The 13,376-nt window shown below is 35.4% G+C and overlaps 1 protein-coding gene across 3 annotated transcripts in view; it reads right to left on the bottom strand.

Moving 5' to 3' along the window:
• Window positions 1-13,376, bottom strand: part of PARN (poly(A)-specific ribonuclease) — a 62,639-nt gene that overhangs the window by 28,675 nt on the left and 20,588 nt on the right. For all 3 annotated transcript variants that reach the window (XM_069809961.1, XM_069809962.1, XM_069809964.1), the window contains exons 19-20: window positions 7,715-7,770; window positions 4,853-4,939 (exon numbers count right to left, since the gene is read on the bottom strand). In XM_069809961.1, coding sequence (XP_069666062.1) covers window positions 4,853-4,939; window positions 7,715-7,770 — 143 coding nt within the window. The remainder of the gene's footprint in view (window positions 1-4,852; window positions 4,940-7,714; window positions 7,771-13,376) is intronic.

Raw genomic sequence — 13,376 nt, 5'->3', positions numbered from 1 at the left:
CATTACAAATTACAAAATTTTCTAAACAATCTTGAGACATGCGAGACAATACTCTTCTGTAATCCTTCAGCATGGAAGACCTGTCCAGATTCTGTCTCTTTCCTAGATATATATAGTTAATTAATTCCATACCTACCCTGAACAGACCAAAAGAAAGATCAGAAAGAAAAAAATGACCTGAACATCTTGCAATTGTGCCCTTAGTGTAAAATATCAAAGAGGATCAGTGATGGACTAAAATCTCTTGAAAGAGTTCAGCTACTACTCAAATGGACTTCAGTGCCTATATTTTCACTAAGTACCAATTAAAAATAAACAAATAAAAATCCAACCCATTGATGGCACATCATTTCAGTATCAGAAACTTATTCATTGCTGCAGAAAGCCTGCTGCACTCTAAATGACTTTGGTATTTTAGATAATGAAGGGTTTCAATACCTGCCAACACATGCTGCCTTTATACTCAGATTTATACATTTTAAATATATAATTTTAAGAACAAATCAAACATTAAACAGTGGAGACTGAGCTGCAATCTGAAGAGAACTGCAACAAGTGCTCTTACGCAATTCTCCATGCTTAAAAGATACTCTTTTCAGATTATGTCACATTTCATTATTATATAGAAATAAGAATTTAAGAGAGACAAGATTAATAAATTAAATCATTCAGCAATATCATTAAGCACTTGGTAAATATTGTGCATTTCAAAAGTATGGTGAAAGGGTGATAAAGATCTGAAAAGCAAATGCATCTCCACTTGAAGTACAATATTCAGCAATCAATACAGCTGCATGTCAGCTTACTGCACAGCTAAGCCAAATAAGCCATATACAGCAATGTAATAGAACACCAGCTCTAGAGAAATAAACTAGAGGATTTCTCTCTTTACACTTCCAGAATAGATCAAATGTCTTCAATACTTTGAAAAACACCATTGTTAGCCTATATGACCCCTTGTCTATTTGCTACTACATGCAATGTCAAACAATGTCCCTTGCTAAAAAAAGGGTAACATCAAGTAAAGAATTACCAAGTGAAATAAAACATCTTTGCCCAAATAGTAGTAGATGAAATTCTGATCTGTTGCTTCTGAAATGAAGGCGCAAAGTAACATGCTTTTTTCTATAAATAAATTTAATATTCTATATATATAAACACAAACATGCAAACAACATTAAAATCTACAGAATAAAATTATATTGATGGATTATGTCATTCAAACAGATCTTCCCTCAGTTTTTATACCACAATGACCAAAGGTATGGAAAGGCTTCTGTATAAGAGACTAAGTAAACTGGGAGTCAGCCTTCAAAAGAAAATTCTAAGAAAGATGCCTATATATGTCTATGGGGAAGATATGAGAACAGAAATTAAAAGAAAGATGTACAGAGGGGATTCACTATTTCTTTATAAAACAACTAAGGGACATCTAATAAAATATACAGGAGTTTTGAAACCAAAATAATTTTTCATACAATGCTTAATTTGCAGTTAGGGAACTGCCACCAAGTGCTGTGGATGACAAGAATATATATGGGATAAAGAAGGATTTTAGACTGACTTACAGAAAGCTGTGACAGGCTCAAGTGAGAAGATGCAAGTGTGACCTCTAGCTCATGAGTCCCTAAGTTATAGATTGCTAGAAGGCAGGAAAGTTGTTTTACTTTACCTCTGTCCTTTTATATTTCCTACAGAACTGTTAGTGGCAATTAAACACTTTGGATAGGTATTTGGACTATACAGACCTTCATTTAACCAAAAAAGTTTATTAATATATTCCATTTTCTTACAATTTAATTTAAAAAAAAAAAAAAAAGACCACATTGACACCACGATAGAATTGCTAACAGTTTCTCGACACTGACTGCATCAGATAATAGAAATAGTTGAAGCTTTTCTTCTACAAGCAAAGGTTGACGCATATATTGAACACAAACAACATCTTCCTGGTGAATAATTGAGAAGGGTTAACAGAGCTTCCACCTTTCTGGCAGGAAGACAGGGTGCCAAGAAAGCAAGAACAGCTGAAGGAAATGTTGGCATGAGAAAAAGGTGGAAAGGCCAGAAATACAGAGAGAAAAATAGAATTAAACTTTCAAAAACCCCACAAAAACAAAAACAAAAGAAACAACAAAAACCAACCAAAAAAAAACCCCGCCCCATGCCCAAAAAAGCCCCACAAACCAAAAAACCAACACTCAAAACTCACATGTCTATATGAACATAAGCTCGGAAGAACACTTTTTTTTATATATATATATATATATATATATATAAAAATATTAGAAGTTTTCCTTGAACTAGACTGTTTACCTTTGAAAGGACATTTTTCAAGCTCCACCTATTTTTTTTTTTTTTTTTTTTTAAGAAAACTTAAACACTGAGTTTGCAGTAGAGTGGTTAACAGGAACAGATGTCATAGTGCATGGAACTTTTAAATGAGTCTCAAAAACGTGCTTAAGAGTCACTTAAAACTTGCCTGTGTAGTAGTTTGGACTACTAGAACAAGATTTAAACACACAAAGGACTGGTTACATTTTAAAATAAGTAATTTATGCATCTTCAAGTTCACTATGACTCCATGAACTACACCACCGTTCATCTCCCTCTTAAAGACAACTCACGCTCTCACAAAATACAATGCATAGGTTTGACTCCACTCACTGGGAAAATTTTTAAGAAGTAGTTTTTATAATACTGTGCTAGTATGTGTTTTAATTAAAGCCCATCAAAGATATTCATTTAAGTAGAAGTGAAGGCTACACACAGAAGCTGTATTCCAGCAAATACTATTTTAATACCTTCTTATTTCACATCAGCATGACCAAATAAACTATACAAATTTAAGAATTTAAAGAAAGTAAGTGTTCTGAGAGACTGCACAGTACTGCAAGTACTTGTACAGTGAAACTACATTCACCCATGAGACTATAAAAACATCTTGCATGAACAGGTGTCCACTTGGTATGCTTGCAGTACTGAAAGACTTCAGAATCATGAACACCCCTTCTAAAGTAGCAAACGTAAGCCAGTTCCAAGTATGACACTGCAGCCCCTTCAGCTGTTTCACTGCTTTCATTAGAAGCTTCATGGCAGATTACAACTCTGCTTCAATTCATACTAGACTAAAACAAATTCAAAATAATTTTTCTATAAAGTCAGATTAATGTTGTTATTTAACTTAACAATTGATTTTTAATCCAGGTAAAAGCTTAATTTAAAAATACTTTTGTTTAATGGTGTAATAAATTGGGATAATTCATGTCTGTTACTGCCATATTTTTTCTTGCTTTTGGCAAATCACTTAACCTCACATTGCGCCACACTGTCTCTCTGTCTAGCTACAACTGAAAAAGCATGGGTACTCCTAGAATTTTGGAAGAAATAATCCGCAGTTTGTTTTGAGATACCATGGCAATAAGACCTAAAACAAAATATAGATTAAGTACTACCCAAATACCAGGAGTTTGTAAATCCAGGTATGAAAACATTCAGCTCTGAAATCTGGAGAAGTGAGAGAAATGGGAATTTCAAAACTGAATAGTATTTTGAGATGTGTAAGTGCGACCCCTGGTGGTAGTGATCTCTGCTTGCGTTTCACACCAACACTGAAGGGGAGTTGATAAAGTAAGAAAAATTATATGGCTGAGTTTTTAAAAGCCTATAGTAACAATGTCCAAACTGTGCTGTTTCTTACCCCTGTCATAGCAACTCCAGAAGAATCTCAGTAACTTTCTACATTCTCACATTCTAGATTTCCCAATCGGGAATATTAAATCCTATTCAGCATTATACTGGCATTATGCTGCAGTACAGATCAAAGTCAGAAGGAACTGAGTGAATTTTATATAGGTCCAGAGATGCATAGATGTCTATTATACATAACATTTAATAAGCTACTTCCAATAACATATTGTAAGTATTACAAACAAATATTTCTGGAAAATCATGCAAAAAAATATTTTAATAAGAGTGTAATTTTTGGTTTACATTAAATGTTTTAAGAAATGGAAAGAAGTTACCTCTCGGGGGGGGGGGGGGGGGGGGGGAAGCCCCAGAAAAATAATTTCAAATTATTTGCAAGCCCAAAAGATCTTATTTGAATAAGAAACTAGAAACCAATCTGCAATAAAAATCTTGGAAACAACATCCAACACAAGGCTGTATGAAAGATCATTCTTGGTCTGATTTAGGGATGCAAAGCATAACCATTGTTTCCTGCTGCAAGAGTTAGGTATCAGGAGATCACTGTAAATTAATTAGGATCTCCACGTCCTTACATTATAGACTAATACTTAGTAGGGAAACAACAGGACTACTAGTCCCCAATTATTAGATAGCTTTTTTTGTTGTTCCTTCTGACTTGGATGCCGTTCACAATCTTGAAAATCAAATTGGCTATTTTCAAGCTTGCTTGCTTGCCTAAACTCATGTAAGTTAGGACCTGGCTTTAAGCAGACTGCAGGATGAACCTTATTCCTAAAACCTTGATATGCCTTTTCACACCAATCCCCATTCCCTTTACCCACCTATATAAACTCTTACCTCCTCCCAGGAGAAGCTGTAAATAAAAGGATCAAAGGTCTACAATATTCAACAAGCAACACATAAAAAAATTTCTAAAGAACAGTTCATAAGGGCAGACATTTTCAACACATCATTACAAAGAAAGTCCACAGGACATCATTCAAAAATTACAAAAAGCAATTCATCATTACCTATACTAGGAGCAAATCTTCATCTGTTAATATATAAAAAATAACAAACAAAACCAGAGGTACTTGCTAATGGCCATGATGGGGGGGGTGGGAATAGAAGGAAGGAAGGAAGGATAGACTATATCACTCACCAAAGGCACTGAAAAGCTGGTAAAGGTCACTAGTTTTCCACTCTTTGGGAAAAGTAACATGAAGAACATGATCTCGTTTTGGCTGCACTGCGAAACAAAAAAGCATTTAAGTAAGAGTCACACTAGTATTTTTAGAATATCGTAAGAAACTTATCCAATATGGTCATGTAGGTTTTTCTTTTCTTTCTTTCTTTTTAAATAAGAAAATAGGCCAAGATCTGTGAATCTACATCAGGCACCAATGAAAATATGCCTGCAATTATGCATGAAATAGACATACTAAATCCTACTAGCTCATCTGTGTAAGACATTGAAACATCATCACATGCAGTGGGAAATGCCCACAAACCCAGACCTTCGCATCCTTTGCACCAGGTTCAAGGACAGAAGGAAAAAACAACAGCCTCTTCATGCTCCAGGTCTAGCTTTAAAAAATTCTTAGCAATAATTCAATGTTCCTATTTTTTTGTCAATAAAAACTTACTGTGAAACAATATTCAATTCAGTTTTCATGTAACATTAGGTACAAGCTAGAATATACACACTGACAGACTTTTTTTTTTTAATTAAAAACTGCACCAAGAAAAAAATAGCATATAAAGGCCAACATCTAAAGAAGAAGTACAGAAGAAGTCTTTGATGTACACTGAAAGTTATTTGAAGCTTTGTGAATCTGAGAGAGCGAATCCAAGTCAAACTGCTGGACGAGGTAAGAGTACAGCAGAAATTATCACTACATATCTGCCTTACTTTTACATACTTCCCGCTACACATCTGGGTTTGGTCATCAACAGAGGCAGGCTACTGAACAAGATGGACCTTTGACCTCACCCAGTAAAGATCATTTGTACGTAAGAAATCACCACAATGTACAAACAACTGAAGTTCCTTTCACTAGATACTTGAGCTTTTAGAACCTGTGAATTCCTATCATATTTTAAAAAGAAACAAGTGGAATACTGTATTTTAAGGTACAAAGATATTGAAATATTTTCTGTTTTCATATGAAACTATTTACAAGTCATTAATTGAGCCTCTCCACAGGTATCTGCAGAGATTTATGGTTTTATGCATGACACTGCTAGATGTTCCCTTGCCATTTGACATTTGATGTTAGACAGAGGCTGAACCATTAAAGTGGAGTGTTCCACTTTATAATTTACTGCTGTGGTTTGTTAAAGCTAACTCAAGGGTTAACTACACACAGCTTTATATGATCAGATTTTAACTTGACCACATTGGAAATACTACAGGACAAATAAACTGACAAACACAAGACTTATGACAGTCATCTAGTTAGCCACACCTCACTTTTTTTTTTTTTTTTTTTAAATACAGTCTCCAAGTACATCTACCACAGAAGTGTGACCTTATTCTTTGTATGGCTTCAATTCTCTGCAAAAATGCCCCTACAGACAACAACCAACCAGACAGCTTCCTCAACACACAGTAGCATTTAAATCTCAGAATAGAAATAAGTTTCTAAAGCAGCCAGTCAAACATGCCCCCCTAGATGTACTTTCCGTTTTGAAGCTTAGAAAGTCTTCCTGGTTCAGATTATGCTGTAACATCTGCAACAGTCTGTTCTACAGGAGTGCCTTTCAGATAAGAGAGACAGACTTTCAGAGGCAGATTCTTTTCTGGCAGCTCTTCTTGGCAAAGTATCAAAACAATCCTGTAAGTTGGCTAGCAAGTGGAAGTAGCATCTTTACAGCTTAGTAGCTTTGGCATTCTCTCAATGACCCAAAGTATTTATCCATTCTTCCACTCAATATCAAACAGTTGGAGAAAGAAGTATGCAACATAATTAGACAACCATTCCAATAGATCCGCAGAGCCAGAGCTCAGTGATCTGATCACCTAACTGCATTTAAAAACTAAATATATGCCCTTAGAGCATATATTTTTCTCTCCAGTAGTTACTTCCATCTTTCTAGAACTGCATTCTGTTACCATTAAACTAGCATCTAATAAGGGTCATCCTCCAGTCTGAGCTTTCCGATCCATAGAGTAGAAAACATCTTCACATCAATATTGCTTCCAGATGGGTATCATTTTTACAACATTTGTGTATCTGACTTCACAGTATAAAAACTAAGCTTTCATCTAGTTGAGGACTAGACTGACCTCCAGGGCTTCACAGTTTCGTAAGTCAAGACATCACTGGTAACACTCATCCGACATTTTCTCCCTCATAGTGTAACATCCCATAACATTAAGGACCTTTATATTAGTAAAATCTGTTTTCATTTAAATGAAATTAAATTAGCAGCTTATTAGAGCCCCAGGTCTGTAACCTGAAATAATGTGAAATGTAAAAATATTTCAAGTAATATTTTTCCATTTATGTTATCATAACCTCATGTGGCAAAAGAATTCTGATGTTTTGACTTAAGTTCAGTAAAGGTACTGCTGCACACAAATCGTGAAACGGCCAGAAGATTTTCAGAACCATTTGCTCTTCACTAGTTTGCATCCTGTTTTTACTGCTGGGGTGAGGGGAGAGGGGGAAAGTGTTAAGATCCCACTTTTTATGGTGTATGGTACCTAAGAATAATGACCCAAAATAACCATAAAGGTGTTAACTTCAAACTCTGTTACATTTAGTTACAATAGTTTAATCTGTTCTAGTCAATCCCCTTTATAACGCAGATTCTCTGGTCAAAGTTGAAGAACTTATGGTGTAACTATTTCATTCAAAAAAAAAAAAAAAGGTGACGTTTAGATCATTTGATAAGTGGCTAATAACCTAAACATGGCTGATATCCCATGCTTTCGATATACGATAATTAATCTGTACACTTCCTCCTCCAGGAAATTTGTCAGAATGGTAGTAAGTTTACAATGAAATAAGCTACTTACAGTCTGGTCCTTCCAAATTGAGATATGGTATGTCCATTACTCTCATAAGAAATAGCCTGAAGCAAAACGGAAAAACACCATTAGCAAATTTCTGCCTAAAGACCTTTTAATAAGCTTTCCTTTTTACAGTTTTTTAAATGTTGCTTCTGAAGAGACAGAATTAATCCCCCCAACCATATCTTAAGCTATATTAGAACAAACAGACCCTCTAATTAAGTCCAATCCATTATCTACCAATCCAGATTCAAAAAGTTACTTGGCATCATGCTAGTAATTTTACTTATTCAACAAAACAAGAATAAAGAAGTCCCAAATTGATACTGCTGAAAACAATTAAAACAAGTGGGGAAATGAACATTTAGAAAGTAGCAGCTCTGCACAGTTAAGAACCAGTTACACAGTGGATAGTGCAAAAGCTGTCATTCTAAATACACATATACTTTCCCATTTTCTGAGCACTGCATCATGCTTTAGACAGAATGGATCTTAAAACCCTAAAACTGCAAAAGCCATCACAGCACTTTAGTGGAGGTAACAGGGATGAATCTTTTGCCCTTCAGCATGTAACTGAAGAGTTTCTCAAAACATTCAAGAAATGCTTTCAATAAAAGCTCATATTCAGCTCTGAAAACTATTTTCCTCCAAAATAAGGTAAGCACCCTAAAATCCTATCATAGGTATAGATGCCACGTTACTGTTACAAAACATCTGCTGTATACAGTGTTCACTGGCGGGCTAAAATGAATAACTTTTCTACCGTAACTTCAAAAAGCTTCTAAAATGCTTATCAGATTACAGTTACACTATTCAACTAAGTAATAACTGATATAAACAGCTAATAAAAACATTTTAAGTGTGCAGACAGATCTGTAATTCCCTAGAGATTTTTTGTATCATACCATGCTCACTATTGGTTTTTAAGAGTTTGAATATTATGTCCTTCTGGTTACTTGTACCACTGGAAAGTCTACTGGAATGCAGTTGATAACTTGTCTTTACTATAAATACTCAGAGGAAAGAAAAAAAAAAAACACTGGGGAGAAAATGGGCTATATGACAGAGGGTCTTCAGAGAACTGGCACCAGTTATGATACACTGTCCCATCTAATTTCTCTTGCTGAGTCTCAAGGAAGATATGGTATAATATGCACAGTGTCCCCCTGAGTACTGCAGAACCTAAAGGGAATTTTATCAATAAAAATTAGAAACATCAGCATCAATTAACTTCAGAAACTTTTAACAATTCCAGCATAGCACTACTGAGTAATGAAGATATTTTACAAAGGAGCTAGAGTTTCTTCTTATGTTTAGCCTTAGGTGCCATACTTCTAACAGCCTTGGCTTCATTATAGCTACCCATACAAACAGGACAGGAGTGACATCTTGAGAATAAAGCTAGCTTCAGAACACAGCTTCCAGAAGGAAAGAGAGAAAAACGTCCTTACTCTGACATATCCTAGAGATTTGGGGTTATACTGAGAAGACATGCAGTGCTATTGCTCAAAAAAGAAACAAAAAAAAACCCCATCCACCCAGAAAACAACAGACAGGAGACACAGTGATCAGCCCAGAAGGGTACCATTTATGAGATTAAAGGGAGGGGGAATACAAAGAGGGAGTGTGGAACACATCTTCCAATGAGGAATAGAAGGGAGGTGACTATATTCCATCTCTGGCAGAAGACAGCAAGTGGGATCATACCGCTATCACAGAGCACCTAGCTGGGCAGAAAAGAACTTGCAAGTCTGGGATCTGTGCTCTGCTAGTAAGCTGGACTTCACTTCAGACTGTTGAAAGATGCTCAGTTCCACTTATTACCTATGATTTGTGCTCATGTCTTCATCTGAAATAATGTCAATGTCACTCTTAGTAAGAGCCACAGCCTTCTTTGGACTCCAGTGCAGGGGATAAGCATAGCCTAAATACACAGTATTTCAGCTAGTCAGTAAAAGCAGTTTAGTCTTCACTGGATGAAGGTTGTCCATCATCCATGCAGCATAGCAAAAGTTACAAAAAACAAACAAATAAACAAACCAAAAAAAATCAAACAAAAAAACCCCCTACAGATCTGGTTTAAGTTGAGCTACCTGAAGAAAAAGCTTTCATAGAATTCTTGGAACCAGCTAGTTTTTAAAGTACTCAAATAACTAGTTTAGTTTCCTAGGTAGCAAAAAAATAAAGATGACGTTTACTAAAAATACAACAAAAATTTCTGGGGAGAATACTAGTTAAACTGCCTTCCCTCAGGTTTTATCACATTGAAGAAAGCAATACAGTGGCCAACAGCAAGAACAGACTTACACCAAAAAAAAAAAAAAAAAAAAAAAAAAGCGCATATACCTAAGATTAATTAAGATCCATTTTTTATCCTCCTCCAAGACAAATCCTACAATTACTTGTTTGGTCAAAGAACTATGTCTCTAAACAGTACATACACACACAAACACACGCTCTCCTAAAGAGGCAGTATAAATACCAATTTTATTATTAAGTGCACTTAAAAGTACATTACAGCAGTAACTGCATCTTGTAGCACAAACTTATATCACATGGATTACGAACACTGAGTTACAGCATAATCCATAATTAAGTATCCATAATTATGGTTGTAAGATTCCTCATCTATCTACAGAAAATTTAAACTAATAAGGTTGTTCGGTATGACAACATGAACCCTACTTTATATTAAGTTAGCTAGATTTGTGAACTTGTAGCTATGACATTGCTTTTCACTACATTAATTCACAACCATTTAAAAGCTATACTGACCAAGCTAAAAAATGTTATTTCCTACACTGTTTAGACGCTACAGCCACATCACAGGGTCAGAGGACAGAGGTCTATTCCTCAGTATACAACAATACCCTAGGAACTTTGAAGTATTTTGAGACAGCCACTTAGAAGACAATTGCTTCTGTGGCAAGTCAAGTAAAATAAGGAGAGCAAGGCTATGATCATGCCACTTCACAGCAATGCATAAGTAGTTGAGACTACTTGAGAGTAGGTAACATTCTTCCTCTGCACTGAGCTAGGATGAAAGTTTTCACAGCTGTGTGATGAACTGTGTAGAGAAGCTGATGCAGCTGAAAAAAGAAAAGGCATCTTTTTAAACCCAGATCAGTTTACCAACCCAACTCAGTAACTAGTACAGCCACATGTGGCTGAAAGCACAAGAACAGTTGTTTACTCTTACACTGTGACTGAAAAGCTATCAGTCAAACTGCAGAAAAGCACATTGACATTCCTTTGCACTAATTTTGCAAAGAAAATTAAATTCATATAGAAAAGCAGAGGGAGAAATTGATTTGCAATATGTGCCAGAGAACCTAGCTCCCTGATGAGACATGTTCCACAAATATAGCACAAAACCAAGCTATTTGCACAAATTTTAGTTTCTGATATCCCTTTGTATGAAAAGAAAATTTCTAAAATAATTTATATTTCTACAGACCATCATGCTATTCAGCTCAGTAAAACATTGTGTTTTCATTTCTCTACACCTCTTTCACCCCCTGCCTCCAGCTACATCAAAAGAAAAGAACAACATTCAAACAACCCAAAGAGATCTGAAATATAGTTGTCATTAAAAGTTTGGGAGGGGCTTGCGGATGGGGGCAGGGAGATACGGAAGAAGACATGTTGCTCTAAACAAAACAGGTCAAAAAATTTCAAATCAACTCCGAAGTATGTAACACAATATAGCATTCAAATTATACACGTAAGAGTTTAGATATTACAATGTAAAAAGTCCCATAATCTCAACTCCTAAGTGTTCACCAGGGATTACTCACAGCAGATTGTTCACATGAACATGATTTTTCAAACATGTTGTATATATAATGAAGCATAAAGATTACAGAAACGCATCTCTGGAATTCTTGGCTTCTTGAGTTGTTTATCATACAACTTAACTGCATTATGCCTAAGAGCCAAACAACCCTAAGGTAAAGTCTGTTTTTAATCAGTTCCACTCTTACAAGAAGTTGAAACTAAAGATTTTACCTATGTTCATCATTAACCTGTATGAACATTAACCTATCTGCTTGCCACCACTCTTGAACAGCAAGCCAGGAAGTTCCCCAACTTTGCTGACATAACAAAAGAGGTCAAAATAGCTACTGAAAAAAAGTATTACTTTCCTTTGAAGGTTAAGTTTGTAAAAATCAAAGCTTGATTTTTCAGCTTTAAATTTACTCCCGCTATTCACATTAGTGACAAGCCTATTCAAACAGAAAACATTTCCAAAATCCTGTCAGTCACACCAATCATGTAAAAGTTTAATCTCTAAACTGTATTTAAATATTAACATCTAGTGTTCAGAGATCTTGAAATTAAGACTTTATAAGCAACCCAGAGAATCATAAAGTGGTCTGCTTTAAAGTACATTTTCAAGACTATCTTGATAGTAGTTCAAACTGAGAACATTGCTTCTAAATAAATTGCCTTATAATAAACAAACTACTCTGTTCAGCTTCTTTCAGGAAAAAACTTTTGTGACAGATAGTATAACTTTCATTTGTTTAGCTTACTGTTTGCATGTTGTAGTTTGTGTTTTGCTTGAAGAACATGACTACAGCACAAAGGAAAAGGTTTCCTTGTTCTGACTGCTGCCCACAGGATCAGGTAGAACTTCTGGAGGAAGGAGGAAGATAGTTTTTTTTCTTCCCAGGAGGAAGAGAGGATGCTCAGCTAGGGAAAGCTTCTAGACCACAAACTAGAGAAAACTAGGTGTAGCAGGAAGCTAGCTGGCAGCCCAGAGCAAACCTGCAAAAAAGCCCCAGAAGCAACATACTTACTAGGGACCTTAAGATAACTATGTAAATTGCACAAGCCCTGGATGCTACTTACAGGTGCTAAACAGACCAAGTGCTAAAATAGAGATCTGGTCTGAAAGGACATACTGAACAGAGCAAAAGACTTGTGCATTTAAATATCTAACAGTTCTGACTTCTGACATGTACTTAAATCTTTTTTCTTCTTAAAAAAAAAAATCATTAAATAAATGGAGTTGTCTTATTCTGGTTTGTTATTTTGCATTATAGTAAAAAAATAGCTTTAAAAATACAAGCCTTGGCCTGCTCACTGTAAGGAAAAGGTGAGACAGCCTAATCTCCAAGCTCTGACTGAGGTGATGTGGCAGATGTTAGTTAGACTATGGCAAAGCTTCTAAGATCATGTGAAAGTAAGACATGGCAAGTCTTCCAAGTTTCCATCATTTAAAAATAATATATAGCTTTTCTGAAACAAGAAGCTACAAGTTCCAAATAATGACAGAATGGATGAACTTTCTTTTTTTCTTGTAAACAGTAATTTTCAGTTCTTGCTTAACATTAAAAAAAAAAAAAAAAAAAAAACTGTTGTTCTCCCTACAATTTTCTGTTAACTTTCCCTTTCGTTACACTTAGGCAATGTTAACTCTGAAGCCGGAACAGACACGGGCAGGCTTCCTCTCAAAACTTTGAAACGTCACTGTTAGAGGAAAGTCACATTTGAAGTACACATCTTAACTTGAAAAGCTTAAATTTAACATGTTCTTGTTGCAGTTTTAGAAGTTTCAGTTTGTACTTGTTGCAGATATGTATCTCCAGAAAGAAAAAATAACCCCCTCAATTGGCATCTACTAGTTGGCATGAGTGCATGCTGGTGTTACTGAAAACAACCC

Source organism: Haliaeetus albicilla, chromosome 22, assembly GCF_947461875.1.
Source record: "Haliaeetus albicilla chromosome 22, bHalAlb1.1, whole genome shotgun sequence".
In the NCBI taxonomy this organism is placed as follows: Eukaryota; Metazoa; Chordata; class Aves; order Accipitriformes; family Accipitridae; genus Haliaeetus; species Haliaeetus albicilla.
Note: the sequence above shows the minus strand (reverse complement) of the source record. Positions and strands in the feature narration are given on the sequence as shown.